General features: G+C 47.1%; 1 protein-coding gene across 11 annotated transcripts in view; it reads left to right on the forward strand.

Annotated features, from left to right (window-relative positions):
* The window catches only part of LOC118386628 (serine/threonine-protein kinase MRCK alpha-like), a 134,139-nt gene that overhangs the window by 32,269 nt on the left and 78,361 nt on the right, over window positions 1-23,509 (forward strand). For all 11 annotated transcript variants that reach the window (XM_052523987.1, XM_052523985.1, XM_052523986.1 and 8 more), the window contains 3 exons: window positions 12,331-12,422; window positions 16,893-16,976; window positions 18,638-18,733. In XM_052523987.1, the coding sequence (XP_052379947.1) occupies window positions 12,331-12,422; window positions 16,893-16,976; window positions 18,638-18,733 (272 nt within the window). The remainder of the gene's footprint in view (window positions 1-12,330; window positions 12,423-16,892; window positions 16,977-18,637; window positions 18,734-23,509) is intronic.

Here is a 23,509-nt window from a genome sequence, read left to right on the forward strand (position 1 = left end):
ACCAGTAAACTCATGTGTTCCTTCATTTGAGAAATGGGCACTTGTGTTCTACTATCAGTGAAACCAGCAGATACCCTGACAGCTGTATCTCTCTCCCACCCTCCTGCATGGTCCACATGTCTCAAGAGGTCCCCCTAGGCGGTTAAGTCCCCTCTAAACTAATCTCTCTGTTAAGTTTCAAGTTTTCATGTTAACTATAGTGAAATGTCTTTCTTGCCAGCTCTAACCCCAACAATGAAGTAATCAACAACAATGTAATAGTAAAAATGACAAGGTAAAACAAAAACCCACAAGATAAAGAAATAAGAACACGATAAAGTAAGTGAGCTGTGTTCAGTGGGGTTTGTAATGACAGACGGTCAAATCAAATTCTATTAGTCACGTGCCGAATACAACAGTGAAATGCTTACTTACGAGCCCCTAACCAACAATGCAGTTAAAAAATATGGACAAGGATAAGAAATAAAAGTAATAAGTAATTAAAGAGCAGCAGTAAAATAAAAATCGCGAGACTATACATGGGGCACCGGTACAGAGTCGATGTGCGGGGGCACGGGTTAGTTGACGTAACATATAGGTAGTTATTAAAGTGACTATACATGGGGCACCGGTACAGAGTCGATGTGCGGGGGGCACGGGTTAGTTGACGTAACATATAGGTAGTTATTAAAGTGACTATACATGGGGCACCGGTACAGAGTCGATGTGCATGGGGGGGGCACGGGTTAGTTATTAAAGTGACTATACATGGGGCACCGGTACAACATATAGGTAGTTATTAAAGTGACTATACATGGGGCACCGGTACAGAGTCGATGTGCGGGGGCACGGGTTAGTTGACGTAACATATAGGTAGTTATTAAAGTGACTATACATGGGGCACGGTACAGGTACAGAGTCGATGTGTTATTAAAAGTGGGGGCACGGGTTAGTTGACGTAACATATAGGTAGTTATTAAAGTGTAACATATAGGTAGTTATTAAAGTGACTATACATGGGGCACCGGTACAGAGTCGATGTGCGGGGGCACGGGTTAGTTGGACGTAACAGGTATTAAAGTGACTATACATGGGGCACAGAGTCGATGTGCGGGGGCACGGGTTAGGTAACATATAGGTAGTTATTAAAGTGACTATACATGGGGCACCGGTACAGAGTCGATGTGCGGGGGCACGGGTTAGTTGACGTAACATATAGGTAGTTATTAAAGTGACTATACATGGGGCACCGGTACAGAGTCGATGTGACTATACATGGGGGGGGCACGGGTTAGTTGACGTAACATATAGGTAGTTATTAAAGTGACTATACATGGGGCACCGGTACAGAGTCGATGTGCGGGGGGCACGGGTTAGTTGACGTAACATATAGGTAGTTATTAAAGTGACTATACATGGGGCACCGGTACAGAGTCGATGTGCGGGGGCACGGGTTAGTTGACGTAACATATAGGTAGTTATTAAAGTGACTATACATGGGGCACCGGTACAGAGTCGATGTGCGGGGGGCACGGGTTAGTTGACGTAACATATAGGTAGTTATTAAAGTGACTATACATGGGGCACCGGTACAGAGTCGATGTGCGGGGGCACGGGTTAGTTGACGTAACATATAGGTAGTTATTAAAGTGACTATACATGGGGCACCGGTACAGAGTCGATGTGCGGGGGCACGGGTTAGTTGACGTAACATATAGGTAGTTATTAAAGTGACTATACATGGGGCACCGGTACAGAGTCGATGTGCGGGGGGCACGGGTTAGTTGACGTAACATATAGGTAGTTATTAAAGTGACTATACATGGGGCACCGGTACAGAGTCGATGTGCGGGGGCACGGGTTAGTTGACGTAACATATAGGTAGTTATTAAAGTGACTATACATGGGGCACTGGTACAGAGTCGATGTGCGGGGGCACGGGTTAGTTGACGTAACATATAGGTAGTTATTAAAGTGACTATACATGGGGCACCGGTACAGGTACAGAGTCGATGTGCGATGTGCGGGGGCACGGGTTAGTTATTTGATGGGGCGTAACATATAGGTAGTTATTAAAGTGACTATACATGGGGCACCGGTACAGAGTCGATGTGCGGGGGCACGGGTTAGTTGACGTAACATATAGGTAGTTATTAAAGTGACTATACATGGGGCACCGGTACAGAGTCGATGTGCGGGGGCACGGGTTAGTTGACGTAACATATAGGTAGTTATTAAAGTGACTATACATGGGGCACCGGTACAGAGTCGATGTGCGGGGGCACGGGTTAGTTGACGGGTTAACATATAGGTAGTTATTAAAGTGACTATACATGGGGCACCGGTACAGAGTCGATGTGCGGGGGCACGGGTTAGTTGACGTAACATATAGGTAGTTATTAAAGTGACTATACATGGGGCACCGGTACAGAGTCGATGTGCATGGGGGGGGCACGGGTTAGTTGACATATAGGTAGTTATTAAAGTGTAACATATAGGTAGTTATTAAAGTGACTATACATGGGGCACCGGTACAGAGTCGATGTGCGGGGGCACGGGTTAGTTGACGTAACATATAGGTAGTTATTAAAGTGACTATACATGGGGCACCGGTACAGAGTCGATGTGCGGGGGGGGCACGGGTTAGTGTTGACGTAACATATAGGTAGTTATTAAAGTGACTATACATGGGGCACCGGTACAGAGTCGATGTGCGGGGGCACGGGTTAGTTGACGTAACATATAGGTAGTTATTAAAGTGACTATACATGGGGCACCGGTACAGAGTCGATGTGCGGGGGCACGGGTTAGTTGACGTAACATATAGGTAGTTATTAAAGTGACTATACATGGGGCACCGGTACAGAGTCGATGTGCGGGGGCACGGGTTAGACTATACATGGGGCACGTAACATATAGGTAGTTATTAAAGTGACTATACATGGGGCACCGGTACAGAGTCGATGTGCGGGGGCACGGGTTAGTTGACGTAACATATAGGTAGTTATTAAAGTGACTATACATGGGGCACCGGTACAGAGTCGATGTGCGGGGGCACGGGTTAGTTGACGTAACATATAGGTAGTTATTAAAGTGACTATACATGGGGCACCGGTACAGAGTCGATGTGCGGGGGCACGGGTTAGTTGACGTAACATATAGGTAGTTATTAAAGTGACTATACATGGGGCACCGGTACAGAGTCGATGTGTTATTAAAGTGCGGGGGCACGGGTTAGTTGACGTAACATATAGGTAGTTATTAAAGTGACTATACATGGGGCACCGGTACAGAGTCGATGTGCGGGGGCACGTAACATATAGGTAGTTATTAAAGTGACTATACATGGGGCACCGGTACAGAGTCGATGTGCATGGGGGGGCACGGGTTAGTTGACGTAACATATAGGTAGTTATTAAAGTGACTATACATGGGGCACCGGTACAGAGTCGATGTGCGGGGGGCACGGGTTAGTTGACGTAACATATAGGTAGTTATTAAAGTGACTATACATGGGGCACCGGTACAGAGTCGATGTGTTATTAAAGTGGGGGCACGGGTTAGTTGACGTAACATATAGGTAGTTATTAAAGTGACTATACATGGGGCACCGGTACAGAGTCGATGTGCGGGGGCACGGGTTAGTTGACGTAACATATAGGTAGTTATTAAAGTGACTATACATGGGGCACCGGTACAGAGTCGATGTGCGGGGGCACGGGTTAGTTGACGTAACATATAGGTAGTTATTAAAGTGACTATACATGGGGCACCGGTACAGAGTCGATGTGCACGGGTTAGTTGACGTAACATATAGGGTTATTAAAGTGACTAACATGGGGCACGATGCGGGGGCACGGTTAGTTGACGTAGTGTTACAGAGTCGATGTGCGGGGGGGCACGGGTTAGACGACTATACATAACATATAGGTAGTTATTAAAGTGACTATACATGGGGCACCGGTACAGAGTCGATGTGCGGGGGCACGGGTTAGTTGACGTAACATATAGGTAGTTATTAAAGTGACTATGCATCGGTGTAGCAGTAGGTAGGATCCCACTTCTGACACCAGCAGGGAGGCATTCCTGACCATGTTTAGTGCTTAGTCTACATTAAATTATTATGCCCAAAGGGTTTGTGTAGCCTCCAATGATACAATTGTGTAACTAAACAGTGTATCTGTCAATCTAGGCTGAACTCTGCCAGACAGTTCATGTTGAGCTGAGGTGGCATGTGTTTCACATTACGCCAAAACAGAAACTCCAGTAATTCGATGTTCTCATCATGCTGGCATTTTGCTTGATGCGTAGCCTTCCAGTAGTCATGACCCAACGCCGATCGAATCAGTTTGTCTCGTCCCCACCCGTCTCTCCTCAGCTTTCTTCAGTAGTCATGACCCAACGCCGATCGAATCAGTTTGTCTCGTCCCCACCCGTCTCTCCTCAGCTTTCTTCAGTAGTCATGACCCAACGCCGATCGAATCAGTTTGTCTCGTCCCCACCCGTCTCTCCTCAGCTTTCTTCAGTAGTCATGACCCAACGCCGATCGAATCAGTTTGTCTCGTCCCCACCCGTCTCTCCTCAGCTTTCTTCAGTAGTCATGACCCAACGCCAATCGAATCAGTTTGTCTCGTCCCCACCCGTCTCTCCTCAGCTTTCTTCAGTAGTCATGACCCAACGCCGATCGAATCAGTTTGTCTCGTCCCCACCCGTCTCTCCTCAGCTTTCTTGATATTTGAAGTATCCTGTTTGTATGTTAACCACAGCGAAAGTGAGGCACAGCCTGTTCCGTTTCCAAAACGGCGTAGTCTGAGCCGTTTTGGAAACTGACTACGCCTACGTCCCTGCTACACACTGGACAATGTGAACAATATGAGAAAATCGACTTACTGGAGTTTTTGCGTAAATGTGTGGTCAAAAGTAGTGCACTTTAAAGGGTACCATTTGGGCCGCTCCTCATTTCTCCTAGTGGTTGGTCTCCTAGTACTTTGGAGGGCTTGGGGGGACGACATAGCTCTTTGAACTCTGGTGTCACTGGTGTGCAGTGCAGCAATAAAGTAAATGTATTGCTCCGATGCATGTTTACATGCTATGTAAGTCATTCCCAGGATTCCAGTCATGTTTATGTATTTAGGTACTTGTTAATGATTTAATGGTTGCACCCTCCTTTCGATGATGGGCTGACATATGGCATATATACCAAACATGACAAAATACATGCTTTGGATTCTATTGAAGTCCCCTTGGCTTGTTCACATCAGTGGAGACATGGAGACTGAGACTTGAAGGGGTACATTTTCACCTGTAATTTGGGTAATTTACAGGATGTTTTAAAGCTATTTGCAACGTAATGGCTAAAAAGTTACCTGGATGGTTGACACTTGTTGTAAACCATATATATTTTTTCCTCCTGTTTCAGGAAGTGATGTCACTGAGCACTGCCCCTATATATAGGATCTTCCAACCCCATCTGGGATATGGATGCCTGATGAAGACCTGAGGGTTGAAACGCTGTAGAAAATCACCTGAGAGCATGAAGCGTGTGCAGCGTTTTCCTTAATGTTTCATGGTTGACGCTTGGGTCCCTCTCGTTAGAAGCTGCTTGGGTCCCTCTCGTTAGAAGCTGCTTGGGTCCCTCTCGTTAGAAGCTGCTTGGGTCCCTCTCGTTAGAAGCTGCTTGGGTCCCCCTCGTTAGAAGCTGCTTGGGTCCCCCTCGTTAGAAGCTGCTTGGGTCCCCCTCGTTAGAAGCTGCTTGGGTCCCTCTCGTTAGAAGCTGCTTGGGTCCCTCTCGTTAGAAGCTGCTTGGGTCCCTCTCGTTAGAAGCTGCTTGGGTCCCTCTCGTTAGAAGCTGCTTGGGTCCCTCTCGTTAGAAGCTGCTTGGGTCCCTCTCGTTAGAAGCTGCTTGGGTCCCCCTCGTTAGAAGCTGCTTGGGTCCCCCTCGTTAGAAGCTGCTTGGGTCCCCCTCGTTAGAAGCTGCTTGGGTCCCCCTCGTTAGAAGCTGCTTGGGTCCCCCTCGTTAGAAGCTGCTTGGGTCCCCCTCGTTAGAAGCTGCTTGGGTCCCCCTCGTTAGAAGCTGCTTGAGTCCCCCTCGTTAGAAGCTGCTTGGGTCCCTCTCGTTAGAAGCTGCTTGGGTAGTAGCCTATTGGAAAGTGCACATTATTTTTGCACTGACTGTGCAGCGGTTTCCCCGGACGACGGCACCACTGACTGTGCAGCGGTTTCCCCGGACGACGGCACCACTGACTGTGCAGCGGTTTCCCCGGACGACGGCACCACTGACTGTGCAGCGGTTTCCCCGGACGACGGCACCACTGACTGTGCAGCGGTTTCCCTTGCTAAATTTGTAGCCTAATTTGATAATTTATTTAACGAGGAAGTCCAGTTGAAACGGAGAGTCTCCTATTCAATAGAGACTGAGAAGGCAGCTTTAGTATAAATGTTAGATACTGCTGACGCCGTCAAGTCCTGAGGTCATACAGCCATTTTGAGTTTGAGGGGAAAGGTAGCAGTCTGGACACAGATCCCTTATTAGGTGACTAGTGAAAGACCACAACTATCACCCAAGAGATTTTGTATACAATGGAGGAGGGGGGAAGCAGAAGGCCATTCTTTCCCGGTCAGGTCATGTAGTCAGGAAAAACTCTTGGTCCTAAATAATATCATTGCTAAACAACTCTGGTCACGTGGCCATGCAGGGGAAAAAAAATCCTATCCACACTTATTACAAGGTCTAACTTGAGGAATATGCTTCCAATAGTGCTGTGAAAACCCATTCCCAGGCCTGACCTAGTGTAACAATACAAGGTGTCTTTCTCTCTCTCCTGGAGACAGCATGTTTTTGTTGTTACCTCACTGGCCATAAATAATCCCTCTCATGGCTTCCAGATGTTCCCCCTCTCTGTAATGGATGTAGGATCTTCTCTCTCTCCTGTACCTGTTTCTGTTTCAGGTACAGAGAGGGTAGAGCAAATTTACATTGGCACATGTATGCAGGCCAGCACACATGGAGAGGGACTTGTTCAAAAGAACACGCACACCTGCTTACGCACGCAGGCCTAGGCCTAAACACACAGTATTGAAAGCACAGAACGCTACGGTGACGCCCGGTTACCATATTGACCATGACATTAGGTGAATGAACACACTTGTCTTACGCTCTACAGAAGTACAATATTTTCATTCAGCTGCATCGTAGTGTCTGTGGATAATAAACTTCTTCTAATGGACCTGGATCTGTCTGAGGAGCAGCATCTGGGCTAAACCAGTTGGTCTGTGGATTAGTAGGATCCACTCATGTTTTTCCAGTTGTTCTGCATACAGTCACTCACAAATCCTGTATTTCTGACCACCGGAACACTCATATTAGTGACATTGTCAGTCTCGCTCTAGCAATAGTAGACGCCGTTACTAAGCTTTCGCAAAACCATCAAAGAAAAGCCCTCCAGACAAAGTCACGGTTTGGTTGGATAGTCACGTTGAAAGCACTACAAAATGACGTGTGCCACACCTTGACATAGCAACTGTTGCTATGTTTGGCCGACCTGTATATTTTGATAGTGAAGATAAAGATGTAGAACTGGAAGACCTTTGTCTGAAGCTCGGAGTAAAAAGGGTGTGATGTACATTTCTTCACTCTAGGACAAATCGGCACATGATCGTTGGGTATATCTGAGCGAGACTGGGGCTGTGTGTGTTTGCGTGTGTGCGTTTGTGTGTATGAGACCATGTGTCTAGGCCTAGTAACTAATCTTGTGTTCAAGTTCACTACATCCACACAAATGGTTTCCATTTATAAATCAGACTGATAAACACTCTCGCAAGGCGGCTGTGGGCTTGCCTTTGTAATAAACCTTTCTGCACCAGAATGTATGCTAGGCTCGTTCTGTGGAAATTGACTGCTGTTATTTATTTCTTAGGCAGTAACTGATATCGTCAGTCCTGGGCTGGCATTTGCTCTGTACACTCCTAGTGAGACACCCTTTAACTACGAGCACAACTGTGCATGTCAGCTTTAAGGAAAGGGAGTTGGGCAACAGTCTCTCTTCAGGCCCTTTGTAGTAGTAGTGGCCTGGCTAGTTTTCTGGGCTTTCCGATAGACTTTCTCATCATCTTGGTGGTTTTGCCAATGCTTGCCTCACTTACCCACTCATCAGTGAACTGCAGTAAGTGTCTCCCCTACTCTACTCCGGTACTCTCCTCCCCTACCCCTCTCTCTTAGTAGCCCCTACACATGGTAGCAGACTTGGGGTCAGTTGAAACAAGTCTGATGACCTACATATTAGAAGATGATCTATGGTCACTTGTCTTCAATTTCATGACTTTATCAGGTACAGTGTTTATATACAGGGCCTTCAGAAAGTATTCAGACCTCTTGACCTTTTTCCATATTTTGTTATGTTACAGCCTTATTCTAAAATCGAATACATAAAACAATTTCCTCAGCAATCTACACGCAGTACCCCATAATTACAAAGCAAAAACAGGTTTTTATATATGTATTAAAAACAAAAATACCTTATTTAAATAAGTATTCAGACCCTTTGCTATGAGACTCGAAGTTGAGTTCAGGTGCATCCTGTTTCCATTGATCATCCTTGAGATGTTTCTACGACTTGGTTGGAGTCCATCTGTGGTAAATTCAATTGATTGGACATGATTTGGAAAGGCACACACCCGTCTATATAAGGTCCCACAGTTGGCAGTGCATGTCAGGGCAAAATCGAAGCCATGAGGTCGAAGGAATTGTCCGTAGAGCTCCGAGACAGGATTGTGTCGAGGCACAGATCTGGGGAAGGGTACCAAAACAATTATACAGCATTGAAGGTTCCCAAGAACACAGTGGCCTCCATCATTCTTAAATGGAAGACGTTTGGAACAACCAAGACTCTTCCTAGAGCTAGCCACCCAGCCAATCTGAGCAATCAGGGGAGAAGGGTCTTGGTCAGGGAGGTGACCAAGAACCCGATCACTCTGACAGAGCTATGTGGAGGTGGTTGTCCTTCTGGAAGGTTCTCCCATCTCTGCAGCACTCCACCAATTAGGCCTTTATGGTAGACTGACCAGACGGAAGCCTTTCCTCAGTAAAACGCAAATGACAGGCCGCTTGGAATTTTCCAAAAGGCACCTAAAGACTCTCAAACCATGAGAAACAAGAATCTCTGGTCTGACAACCAAGATTGAACTCTTTGGCCTGAATGCCGAGCATCACATCTAGGCTAGAAACCCTGGCACCATCCCTATGGTGAAGCATGGTGGTGGCAGTATCATGCTGTGGGGTTGTTTTTCAGCAGCAGGAACTGGGAGACTAGTTAGGATGAAGGCAAAGATGAACGGAGCAAAGTACAGAGAGATCCTTGATGAAAACCTGCTCCAGAGTGCTAAGGACCTCAGACTGGGGTGAAGGTTCACCTCCCAACAGGACAACAAACCTAAGCACACAGCCAGGACAATGCAGGAGTGGCTTCGGGACAAGTCTTTGATTGTCCTTGACTGGCCCAGCCAGAGTCTGGACTTGAACCCGATCTAACATCTCTGGAGAGACCTGAAAATAGCCGTGCAGAGACGCTCCTCATCTAACCTGACAGAGCTTGAGAGGATCTGCAGAGAAGAATGGGAGAAACTCTCCAAATGCCAAGCTTGTAGCATCATTCCCATGAAGACTTGAGGCTGTAATCGCTGCCAAAGGTGCTTCAACAAAGTACTGGGTAAAGGGTCTGAATACTTCATATTTCTTTTTCAATAAATTAGCAAAAATGTAAAAATGTTGCCTTGTCATTATGGGGTATGGTGTGTAAATTGAGAATAATAAAAAAACATTTTTTTAGAATAAGGGTGTAACCGAACAATGTGGGGAAAAGTCCAGGGGTCTGAATACCTAATGAAAGGCACTGTATACCAGTGGTTTGTACCGGCCAGGGGTCTGTACCGGCCAGGGGTTTGTACCGGCCAGGGGTCTGTACCGGCCAGGGGTCTGTACCGGCCAGGGGTCTGTACCGGCCAGGGGTCTGTACCGGCCAGGGGTCTGTACCGGCCAGGGGTTTGTACCGGCCAGGGGTTTGTACCGGCCAGGGGTCTGTACTGGCCAGTGATTGGAGTGTGATAGCAGAGCTTTGTGCCAGGTAGGTCAGACTGGCTGTCTCCCTGCCATGCCAACTAGGCCTAACTGGCTGGCTGGGAGAAGAGTGGGGGAATAAGGGAGAGGTTGAGCTCTCTGGATATTTGTTTTATTTCAGCAGGCATTTCCCTTTTTCACAGGGGCCTATGTTTGGAGAATATTTTTCCTGAACAGAGCCAGGTTGAATGTGTGTGAATTCATGGCAACAAGTAAAGTGAGAAGTGTGTGCCAAGCTAAGCGTCGGCTCGTTCTACTTCCAACAATGTGGACACCGGACATAAGGAAAATGTCAGACTCTTGTGAAATATTTGTTGAAAACCCAGTAATTGCTAATGCCATTTCCCAAATTACTTTCAGTTGTTGAAAAACGCGCACTCTTACAATACAAATAAACACGGAAGGGACATCGGTATTCGTCATACCACACAGCAAAATGAAGTAGTAGCCGGTCTGTGTGTTGTAGTAATGAAGTATTAGCCTGTCTGTGTGTTGTAGTAATGAAGTAGTAGCCTGTCTGTGTGTTGTAGTAATGAAGTAGTAGCCTGTCTGTGTGTTGTAGTAATGAAGTAGTAGCCTGTCTGTGTGTTGTAGTAATGAAGTAGTAGCCTGTCTGTGTGTTGTAGTAATGAAGTAGTAGCCTGTCTGTGTGTTGTAGTAATGAAGTAGTAGCTTTGGTCTGGTCTGTTCTCTGTGGATAGTGAGAAGATCAAGGGACTTCCTCTGGCTGGCTGTGACCTTTGCAGGGCCTCTGACAGGGGAGCCAGGGTACTCTGGATCAGCCTGCATTTTGATAACTGGACCAGGCTGGAAGACTAACAAGTGGATGGATGGATGGATGGATGGATGGAATGAATGAATGAATTACAATTTGATGTGAACCAGGTGTTCTGCTTACACGTGCAAAAGGGTTGACCTAAGCAAAGTGCTCACAGATCTGTAGGCCTAGGTCAAATCCTAACAACTAGACCATAGGCATTAAATAGATCTTTATTATGTTCAATAGAACTTTACATCTCCTACTCCTACAGTATTCCTACCCTGGTGAGCCAACCAACTGGCAGTCTACCTCAGGGTTATTGGAGGATTGATCCAGTAAACAAGGAAGTGGATGAATGGTGTTTCTCCACAAAGTAGGGAAATGCTGCTTGTGTTTTGGCTCCAGCTTACCTTTGTGAGTCACACCGGTGACCCACATTGGTCCATTTCCGCCAGGAGTGCTAGGCTAGGGTAAATGTGAGAGTAACAATAGACAATTTTATCACTACATTTACATTTAACATTTACATACATTACATTTAAGTCATTTAGCAGACGCTCTTATCCAGAGCGACTTACAAATTGGTGCATTCACCTTATGACATCCAGTGGAACAGCCACTTTACAATAGTGCATCTAAATCTTTTAAGGGGGGTGAGAAGGATTACTTTATCCTATCCTAGGTATTCCTTAAAGAGGTGGGGTTTCAGGTGTCTCTGGAAGGTGGTGATTGACTCCGCTGTCCTGGCGTCGTGAGGGAATCACTGCCCTCTGTACATCCGGACCACTGTCATTTACTACAGTCAAAATAATAGATTGACCCTATATCAATATCTCAATAGGTTAACCCTATATTTGTTTTATTTTTTATTTATTTCACCTTTATTTAACCAGGTAGGCAAGTTGAGAACAAGTTCTCATTTACAATTGCGACCTGGCCAAGATAAAGCAAAGCAGTTCGACAGATACAACAACACAGTTACACATGGAGTAAAACAAACATACAGTCAATAATACAGTAGAAACAAGTCTATATACAATGTGAGCAAATGAGGTGAGATAAGGGAGGTAAAGGCAAAAAAAGGCCATGGTGGTGAAGTAAATACAATATAGCAAGTAAAACACTGGAATGGTAGATTTGCAGTGGAAGAATGTGCAAAGTAGAAATAAAAGTAATATTATATATAGTATTAACCCCTCAGCATACAGGGCTTGACAGCCTGGAAGAGAGACACCTGATATCACTACTAGTGACACTTGCTTTGTCACATTTTAAATATACAGCATTTTTTAAATTCTCAGTTTTATGAATTTAATCTTGATGCCAATTGTTCGACTTTGCGTATTCTCAGGTCAAGTAACATTTTGTATAAATGCCGACCTTTTTTTGAAAACTGGCGTAGCCTACACAATATTTACCTACACTACGCACTATTTATAAATGAGTCCCCAGAATGCTAACCTCTCTTTCTCTCCTGCAGCCAAACCCTTCACCTCCATGGTCAAACAGCTGCGCCTACACAAGGAGGACTTTGAGATCCTCAAGGTGATTGGACGAGGAGCCTTTGGAGAGGTAAGCCTATTTTGTGACTTTTTATTGTACGTAAAATAATAAATAAAATAAAAATCACCAGAAAGTTTCTTTAATATAAATAATCTTGCAAGTCATCAGCAAAGACCAAAGCATTTAAAGTGTAGCCTCCATAGAGCTTAGAAACAAATACAACAACCAAACAATGCATGCAAATACAATATAGTCAAGGAATTCAGTCCTAAACATTTTTTTAATTTAGGAAATCTGTTCCAAAGTTTTCACACAAATAAAATATATGTGATGGTGTCTCAATGTAATATAGGTATGAAATTATTGTTATCTTCAAATACAATCCATTTTTGATTATGATTGTGATTATGACAAATGATTATCAATATTTTCTGAGTTATCTACCCTTGTTCTGTGATTTCAGCAGCAAGGCTGGCCGCTAGGCTACATGCTATCTGCATGACTCAACATGTAAGAGAATCCTTTGTTCTCTTCTTCACCATCATTGTGGAAGAAGAAAATACTCATTAAAAAAATTGAACTGAAACCAACCCTTTATTTTTCTTATTCACAGCTTGGGGGCCTGAGTTGAAATATAGTTTTTATTATGTCTTCTATTGTGTGTGATCTCAAACCTGGGGAATGTTGGTGAGCTAGGCAGGTAGCTAGCGATGGCAGCAGAAACTCAGCTATGTAAGGTTTCATGATCTGTGACACATGGTTGTTGTATATTATAGTTTGTTAGGTTAGCTGCTGTGCTGCTGAGTGACCTGGGATCAAATACTATTTGAAATTATTTCAAATACTTTATCTGTGGTTGATTGAGCTTGCCTGGCTTCATACACCAATGGAATAGTTCCAAACCGGCAAACTCTACCCATCTGCCACTCCAGGCAGGCTAGAGCAAAAGCTGAAAGTATTGGAAAGACTTTGAATATTGTTTGAACCCAGGTGTGGTGGAGCATGTTGGTTGGCGCTATGCCGAGTGCTGAGTTCACTATGGCCTCTTTCAGACTCTTTTTTTTATTGGGGTTTTATTTCACTGTGAGTGGAAGAACAACATGGTTGTGCCCCAGCCCTGGTCCCTGTGTTTACTATGTCCCCTCTAGCAGCTTGTGTTGAAGAGGCCTAAGTCTCTGTGCCTTCTGTGCTCTGTCAACAGGCCCAGATCTGCCAGTTTATTTCATAAAGCCTAGTATCTGTAGCCTACATGCTAATCAAAGCGTTTGAGTTAGCTAGAAAAAGTGGCTGGATTTGTGTAATTAATTAGTTACATTTAAAAGTATTTACATTCACAACAACAGTTTCCAGTGGTCGGCAGGCAAAGACTGTAGGATTAGATATACTTAATGATAATGAGGTCATTATGATTTGAAAGGTCTCTGGCCAGAGGTCTCTCTTATGTCATTCCAGTGGAACGCCATCATAGGGTAACTGAAAGGTTATCTACCATTTTATTTAGTATTTAACCTTTATTTAACTAGGCAAGGCAGTTTAGAACAAATTCTTATTTACAATGACAGCTTACCAAAAGGCCTCCTGAGGGGAGGGCGGCTGGGATTAATAAATAAATAAAATACAGTATAAATATAGGACCAAACACACATCACAACAAGGCACAACCCTACATAAAGAGAGACCTAAGACAACAACATAACAAGGCAGCAACACATGACAGCACAGCATGGTAGAAACACAACATAACAACATGGTAGCAGCACAAACACATGGTACAAACATTATTGTCAACAGCACAAAGGTCAAAAAGGTAGAGACAGCAATACATCATACAAAGCAGCCACAACTGTCAGTAAGAGTGTTCATGTATGAGTCTTTGAATCAAGAGATTGAGATAAAACTGTCCAGTTTGAGTGTTTTTTGCAGCTCGTTCCAGTCGCTAGCAGCAGCGAACTGAAAAGAGGAGCGACCCAGGGATGTGTGTACTTTGGGGACCTTTAACCTGTAGTGACGCCCAGCCCGTGAACGGGACCGTTATCATCATCTGACACTAATTAGCATAACGCAGCGGACATACATCTTCCTAGAAAATATTCCTATTCATGAAAATCACAAGTGAAATATATTGGAACACAGCTTAGCCTTTTGTTAATCACCCTGTCACCTCAGATTTTCAAAATATGCTTTACAGCCAACGCTAGACAAGCATTTGTGTAAGTTTATCGTAGCATAGCATTATGCCTTGCTAGCAGCAGGCAAACTTGTCACGGAAAGCAGAAAAGCAATCAAATTAAATCGTTTACCTTTGATGAACTTTGGATGTTTTCACTCACGAGACTCCAAGGTAGACAGCCAAAGTTCATTTTTCCCAAAATATTATTTTTGTAGGTGAAATAGCTCCGTTTGTTCTTCACGTTTGGCTGAAAAATCGCCCGGAAATTGTGGTCACCACAACGCCGAAAAATATTCAAAATTAGCTCCATAATATCGACAGAAACATGGAAAACGTTGTTTAGAATCCATCCTCAAGGAGTTTTTCTAATATCTATTCGATAATATATCCGTCGGGACAATTGCTTTTTCTCTAGGACCGATTGGAGTAATGGCTACCTCTGCACTTTACGCGATAATCTCTCTCGGAGCCACCATGTGACCACTTACGCAATGTTAGGCTATTCTTCAACAGAAATGCGTAAAACTACGCCACAATGCTGTAGACACCTTGGGGAATACGTAGAAAGTGTAAGCTCGTTGATGGTACATTCACAGCTGAATAGGGAGTCATTGGAACGCAGCGCTTTCAAAACCTGGGGCACTTCCGGATTGGATTTCTCTCAGGCTTTCGCCTGCAACATCAGTTCTGTTATACTCACAGACAATATCTTTACAGTTTTGGAAACGTTAGTGTTTTCTATCCAAATCTGTCAATTATATGCATATTCTAGCATCTTGTCCTGACAAAATATCCCGTTTTAAAACGGGAACGTATTTTTTTTCTTCCAAAAATGAAAATACTGCCCCCTAACACCAAGAGGTTACCAGAATGTGACTGGTAGAACGGGTGTTGTATGTGGAGGATGAGGGCTGCAGTGGATCTCTCAGATAGGGGAGTGAGACCATTCACATCTACTGATGACCGCCTTTCCCAGGGAGGAGTTTAGCAGAATTCCAGAAAACGTCTTAGGTTTTTCAGAAATCCCATTTTGAGGCTGTTTATTCTCTTCTGTTTAAGGAATCCTACTGGTATTTCTGAAAAATATTCCCCGTTTTTTTCTCTCAGACATACCAGTTGGAGTTAATACCAGTTAAGCAGGGAGGGAATTCTCAAAATGTGATTTTTGAAAAAGCTGGGATATTTGGGAAAGGTTTAGGAAAAACTCTACAGAAGAGTAAGAAGTGGGAAGCTGTGTGAACTGAAAACGGAGGCGAAAGAGGACATTTATGAGCAGGGTCTTCTCATAGTCAGCTGGGAGAGAGACCGCGTCTGTCTGTTCGTTGGGAGAGAGATTTAGGTGTCTGTGCGTGATGTTTCGGCTCTCCTGATTAATTGCTTTTATAACACTACAGCTGTCGTACATGTCAAGCTCCGACACATGTCTGAGTGGAGAAAGCTAAGAAAACGGGGTGGGGGGATTACACACGCTATACACAGGGACACTGCCAAGAAGCTTCCCCCCCTCTCCTCCTCCTCCCACATCAGACCAGCAGGAGAAACCCAAACAGCGGAGGCATGTTGTCATTGTGTTGAATTTAGCATTCTCCTTATTTTTCTTCATCTCAGACTCCAATAAGGCAGAGTGTGTGTGACTGTGTGTGACTGTGTGTGACTGTGTGTGACTGTGTGTGACTGTGTGTGACTGTGTGTGACTGTGTGGGGATGATTGTGGTTTAAATTCCTTCCGTGGTGGAGGAGGGAGTTGTGGGGAAGCTGAAGTGAAGAAGGCTTTCTCAGGTGTCCTCTGGCTGGCAGGCAGGAGGGAAGAATCCTGCCTGCTGAAGTCCTCTGTCCTCGCTACAGTTGCAATTCAACTCGTTTTAGGAATGCTCTTTACTACACTCATGTCTAACCATGGGGGCTGACTGGGGCTGTGTTAGACGTTATCACTTAACAGTAGTTTAGCCAGCTAGCTTTCCTATCCTTCCTGCAAACCCATTGTAATGAGTGTTATCTGTGCTGCCGTGTGGCTATGGCACGTTGAGGCCCTTAAGCCAAAAGATCCCAGCTGTGTGTGTCTCAGGGGTCACTATCTTCATGTCCTATGTCACTTCCTGTCCGCCTTCTTTTCTCTTCCACTTCTCCTCCTCTAACTCTATGGCCGTGTTTCATTCCACAAAGATGCTCACTCCCCTTCTGCCCTCGTTCACTCCCCTTTCCTAATCTAACAGGAGTGGGTCAAGTTCAGTAGGGAGAAAACGTTTTGGAACTGAGCGGATTTATTTCCCATGGTTTGCCCTATTGAACATGACAGGTTAGATGTAATTAATTTGGTGGATGGAAACTTTCTCTCCTCAAACTCTCCTTCTCTCCCATGCTTCCTGTAGGTTGCTGTGGTTAAGGTGAAGAATGCAGACAAGGTGTTCGCCATGAAGATCCTCAATAAGTGGGAGATGCTGAAGAGAGCTGAGGTGAGTTCTGGCTAGTAACAACAACCGCCATAGCATTACAGCAGTGTTAAATGCTAACAACCGCCATAGCATTACACCGTTACAGCAGCGCTAAATGCTAACAACCGTCGTAGCATTACAGCAGGGCTAAATGCTAACAACCGCCATAGCATTACAGCAGGGCTAAATGCTAACAACTGCCGTAGCATTACAGCAGGGCTAAATGCTAACAACTGCCATAGCATTACACTAGGACTAAATGCTAACAACCGCCATAGCATTACACTAGGACTAAATGCTAACAACCGCCATAGCATTACACCGTTACAGCAGCGCAAAATTCCATCGTAGCATTACAGCAGGGCTAAATGCTAACAACCGCCATAGCATTACAGCAGGGCTAAATGCTAACAACTGCCATAATGTTACAGCAGCTCTAAATGCTAACAATCGCGATAACATTAGAGCAGGGCTAAATGCTGACAACAGCAACAGTATTATATCATTTGCTACTCTGGGCTAAATACTAACAACAGCAATAGTATTATAGCATTTGCTACTCTGGGCTAAATACTAACAACAGCCATAGCATTACAGCACTACTCAGGGCTGGATACTAAGTTGAGTTAGCATTATGTAACTCCATGGCTTTTCCATAAACATTGCATTAAACATTCAATGCAAAATGTTAATATAATTGTCAGTTACATGTGCATGTCTCAAGTTTAGAATATAAAATGTGAATTTGAATACATAACTTAATTCAACTTTAGAACCTATTTTCAGTATCAGAGAGCGATCATGTGGTATGTGTTCAGTGTATTTACATTTTAGTCATTTAGCAGACGCTCTTATCCAGAGAGACTTACAGCAGCAATTAGGGATAAGTGCCTTGCTCAAGGGTACATCAACAGATTTTTTCACCTAGTTGGCTTGGGGATTCGAACCAGTGGACTCAGTATATCTGTTGCTGCTGTGCTTTTCTTTTAATTGGCAGCTGTTCAGTGTTCTGTGTGTGTGTCTGTGTAGCCGTTCCCAGTGGTCCCCCGGGCTTGCAGTTTTCATACCTCAGGCTCATAGAACCGAACTCCCCACTGTGTCTGGCTGTCTCTGGACATGGGAAACTGTCTGCAATATAAACGCAACTCTCAAACCCATGTCCTCATTAATGTACCCCATGACATAGTCTAGCTACAGGTTGTTCATACAGATGGAAATAGATTAATTTGACTATTTTATAAGTTTGTTAGAAAGTGTAATTGAATTGAAAATACTTGAAACCCCACCTCTTTAAGGAATACCTAGGATAGGATAAGTAACCCTTCTCACCCCCCTAAAAGATTTAGATGCACTATTGTAAAGTGGCTGTTCCACTGGATGTCATAAGGTGAATGCACCAATTTGTAAGTCGCTCTGGATAAGAGCGTCTGCTAAATGACTTAAATGTAATGTAAATGTAATGTAATTGACCCCTAAAGGATCTGAAACGGTGTTTCCCACATAAAGATAGAAATACAATCTATTGATTCTATGGTTGTCCACCACTAGCAGACACAGGAATTCAGTATACACACAGGTTGGACCGAAGTGTGATGGACCAAAGTGTGTGCCAATGAGAGTAGCTACAGTACATTCCATTCATTTTGTTTATATAATGATTACCCTTTTGACCTCTCCCTCAGACGGCGTGTTTCCGGGAGGAGCGGGACGTGCTGGTGAACGGGGACAGCCAGTGGATCACCACCCTGCACTACGCCTTCCAGGATGACAACTTCCTGGTAAGATCTCCACTAACTTCCCCTCTATTCATATGGGTTTCAACATATGGTATGTCTGCATCCCGAATCGTAACATATTGCCAATAGGACTCTGGTCGAAAGTATGACCACTGATTTGAAGGGGTGTACAGGGTTGCGTCCAAATGGCATAGGGTACTGGTCAAAAGTAGTGCAGTATATAGGGAAGAGGGTTCCATTTGGGATGAACACAAGCTGTGAAGAGGCCGGAATGAAATGAATAGTATGATGACGGTTGACTGTAAAGGAGGGAGGGATGGGTGGTTGACGGTAAAGGAGGGATGGGTGGATGGAGGGATGAGTGGTTGACGGTGAGGGAGGGAGGGATGGTTGGTAAAGGAGGGAGGGATGGGTGGTTTATGGTAAGGGAGGGAGGGATGGGTGGTTTACGGTAAGGGAGGGAGGGATGGGTGGTTGATGGTAAAGGAGGGAGGGAGGGAGGGATGGTTGACGGTAAAGGAGGGAGGGATGGGTGGTTGACGGTAAGGGAGGGAGGGATGGTTGACGGTAAAGGAGGGAGGGACGGGTGGTTGACGGTAAAGGAGGGAGGGATGGGTGGTTGACGGTGAGGGAGGGATGGATGGTTGACGGTAAAGGAGGGAGGGATGGGTGGTTGACGGTAAAGGAGGGAGGGGTTGGTGGTTGACGGTAAAGGAGGGAGGGATGGATGGTTGACGGTAAAGGAGGGAGGGGTGGTTGACGGTAAAGGAGGGAGGGATGGTGGTTGACGGTGAGGGGAGGGATGGGTGGTTGACGGTAAAGGAGGGAGGGAGGGATGGTTGACGGTAAAGGAGGGAGGGATGGTTGACGGTAAAGGAGGCAGGGATGGGTGGTTGACGGTAAGGGAGGGAGGGATGGTTGACGGTAAAGGAGGGAGGGATGGTTGACGGTAAGGGAGGGAGGGAGGGATGGGTGGTTGACGGTAAAGGAGGGAGGGAGGGATGGTTGACGGTAAAGGAGGGAGTAATGGGTGGTTGATGGTAAAGGAGGGAGGGAGGGAGGGATGGGTGGGTGGTTGACGGGAAAGGAGGGAGGGATGGGTGGGTGGTTGACGGGAAAGGAGGGAGGGAGGGATGGTTGACTGTAAAGGAGGGAGTAATGGGTGGTTGACGGTAAAGGAGGGAGGGAGGGGTGGTTGACAGTAAAGGAGGGGAGGGGTGGTTGACGGTAAAGGAGGGAGGGAGGGATGGGTGGTTGACTGTAAAGGAGGGAGTAATGGGTGGTTGATGGTAAAGGAGGGAGGGATGGGTGGGTGGTTGACGAGAAAGGAGGGAGGGGTGGGTGGGTGGGTGGTTGACGGGAAAGGAGGGAGGGATGGTTGACTGTAAAGGAGGGAGGGAGGGAGGGATGGGTGGTTGACGGTAAAGGAGGGAGGGAGGGTGGTTGACGGTAAAGGAGGGAGGGATGGTTGACGGTAAAGGAGTGAGGGAGGGATGGGTGGTTGACGGTAAAGGAAGGAGGGAGGGATGGGTGGTTGACGGTAAAGGAAGGAGGGAGGGATGGGTGGTTGACGGTAAAGGAGGGAGGGATGGGTGGTTGACGGTAAAGGAGGGAGGGATGGGTGGTTGTCGGTAAAGGAGGCAGGGAGGGAGGGATGGTTGACGGGAAAGGAGGGAGGGGGGGATGGTTGACGGTAAGGGAGGGAGGGATGGGTGGTTGACGGTAAAGGAGGGTTGACGGTAAAGGAGGGAGGGATGGGTGGTTGACGGTAAGGGAGGGAGGGATGGTTGACGGTAAAGGAGGGAGGGATGGGCGGTTGACGGTAAAGGAGGGAGGGATTGGTGGTTGACGGTAAAGGAGGGAGGGAGGGAGGGATGGATGGTTGACGGTAAAGGAGGGAGGGATGGGTGGTTGACGGTAAAGGAGGGAGGGATGGGTGGTTGACGGTAAAGGAGGGAGGGATGGGTGGTTGATGGTAAAGGAGGGAGAAATGGGTGGTTGATGGTAAAGGAGGGAGGGAGGGAGGGATGGGTGGGTGGTTGACGGGAAAGGAGGGAGGGATGGGTGGGTGGTTGACGGGAAAGGAGGGAGTAATGGGTGGTTGACGGTAAAGGAGGGAGGGATGGGTGGTTGACGGTAAAGGAGGGAGGGATGGGTGGTTGATGGTAAAGGAGGGAGGGAGGGGTGGTTGACGGTAAAGGAGGGGAGGGGTGGTTGACGGTAAAGGAGGGAGTAATGGGTGGTTGATGGTAAAGGAGGGAGGGATGGGTGGGTGGTTGACGAGAAAGAAGGGAGGGATGGGTGGGTGGGTGGTTGACGGGAAAGGAGGGAGGGATGGTTGACTGTAAAGGAGGGAGGGAGGGATGGGTGGTTGACGGTAAAGGAGGGAGGGAGGGGTGGTTGACGGTAAAGGAGTGAGGGAGGGATGGTTGACGGTAAAGGAGGGAGGGAGGGAGGGATGGGTGGTTGACGGTAAAGGAGGGAGGGATGGGTGGTTGACGGTAAAGGAAGGGAGGGGTGGTTGTCGGTAAAGGAGGCAGGGAGGGAGGGATGGTTGACGGTAAAGGAGGGAGGGGGATGGTTGACGGTAAGGGAGGGATGGGATGGGTGGTTGACTGTAAAGGAGGCAGGGAGGGATGGTTGGTTGACGGTAAAGGAGGGAGGGGGGGATGGTTGACGGTAAGGGAGGGAGGGATGGTTGACGGTAAGGAGGGTTGGTAAAGGAGGGAGGGAGGGATGGGTGGTTGACGGTAAGGGAGGGAGGGATGGGTGGTTGACGGTAAAGGAGGGTTGACGGTAAAGGAGGGAGGGATGGGTGGTTGACGGTAAGGGAGGGAGGGATGGTTGACGGTAAAGGAGGGAGGGATGGGTGGTTGACTGTAAAGGAGGGTTGACGGTAAGGGAGGGACGGGTGGTTGATGGTAAGGGGAGGGAGGGCTGGTTGACGGTAAAGGAGGGAGGGATGGTTGACGGTAAAGGAGGGATGGGATTGGTGGTTGACGGTAAAGGAGTGAGGGAGGGATGGTTGACGGTAAAGGAGGGAGGGAGGAGGGATGGGTGGTTGACGGTAAAGGAAGGGAGGGGTGGTTGTCGGTAGGGAGGAGGCAGGGAGGGAGGGATGGTTGACGGTAAAGGAGGGAGGGGGATGGTTGACGGTAAGGGAGGGAGGAGGGGGATGGTTGACGGTAGGGAGGGATGGTTGATGGTGAAGGGGAGGGATGGTAAAGGAGGGTGGTTGACTGTAAAAGGAGGCAGGGAGGGATGGTTGGTTGACGGTAAAGGAGGGAGGGGGGATGGTTGACGGTAAAGGGAGGGAGGGATGGTTGACGGTAGGGAGGGATGGGATGGGATGGGTGGTTGACTGTAAAGGAGGCAGGGAGGGATGGTTGGTTGACGGTAAAGGAGGGAGGGAGGGGATGGTTGTCGGAGGGGATGGGATGGTTGACGGTAAAGGAGGGAGGGATGGGAGGGATGGTGGTTGACTGTAAAGGAAGGGAGGATGGTGGTTGATGGTAAAGGAGGGAGGGATGTGGTTGACGGAAAGGAAGGAGGGATGGTTGACGGTAAGGGAGGGATGGGATGGGTGGTTGATGGTAAAGGAGGATGGGTGGTTGACGGTAAAGGAGGGAGGGATGGGTGGTTGACGGTAAGGAGGGAAACGGTAAGGAGGGAGGGAGGGAGGGAGGGGGTGGTTGACGGTAAAGGAGGGAGGGATGGGTGGTTGACGGTAAAGGAGGGTTGACGGTAAAGGAGGGAGGGATGGGTGGTTGACGGTAAAGGAGGGAGGGGGGATGGTTGATGGTAAGGGAGGGAGGGATGGTTGACGGTAAAGGAGGCAGGGAGGGAGGGATGGTTGACGGTAAGGGAGGGAGGGATGGGTGGTTGACGGTAAAGGAGGGAGGGATGGGTGGTTGACGGTAAAGGAGGGAGGGATGGGTGGTTGACGGTAAAGGAGGGAGGGATGGGTGGTTGATGGTGAAGGAGGGAGTAATGGGTGGTTGATGGTAAAGGAGGGAGGGATGGGTGGGTGGTTGACGGGAAAGGAGGGAGGGATGGGTGGGTGGTTGACGGGAAAGGAGGGAGGGATGGTTGACTGTAAAGGAGGGAGGGATGGGTGGTTGATGGTAAAGGAGGCAGGGAGGGGTGGTTGACGGTAAAGGAGGGAGGGAGGGATGGGTGGTTGGCGGTAAAGGAGGGAGTAATGGGTGGTTGATGGTAAAGGAGGGAGGGATGGGTGGGTGGTTGACGAGAAAGGAGGGAGGGATGGGTGGTTGACGCTAAAGGAGGTAGGGATGGTTGACTGTAAAGGAGGGAGGGAGGGATGGGTGGTTGACGGTAAAGGAGGGAGGGAGGGATGGGTGGTTGACGGTAAAGGAGGGAGGGAGGGGTGGTTGACGCTAAAGGAGGTAGGGATGGGTGGTTGATGGTAAGGGAGGGAGGGATGGTTGACGGTAAAGGAGGGATGGGATGGTTGACTGTAAAGGAGGCAGGGAGGGATGGACTGGTTGACGGTAAAGGAGTGAGGGAGGGATGGTTGACGGTAAAGGAGGGAGGGATGGGTGGGTGGTTGACGAGAAAGGAGGGAGGGATGGGTGGCTGGTTGACGGGAAAGGAGGGAGGGAGGGATGGTTGACTGTAAAGGAAGGAGGGAGGGAGGGATGGGTGGGTGGTTGACAGTAAAGGAGGGAGGGATAGGTGGATGGTTGACCAAAAAGACTAACGAGAAAGAGGGAGGCCTGAAGAAAGTAAAGATGGAGAGAGGAAGTGGGGAACACTAGAGGAATACAGAGAATGTTACTTGTACACTATTATACAGTA

Source organism: Oncorhynchus keta, chromosome 8, assembly GCF_023373465.1.
Source record: "Oncorhynchus keta strain PuntledgeMale-10-30-2019 chromosome 8, Oket_V2, whole genome shotgun sequence".
Lineage (NCBI taxonomy): Eukaryota > Metazoa > Chordata > Actinopteri > Salmoniformes > Salmonidae > Oncorhynchus > Oncorhynchus keta.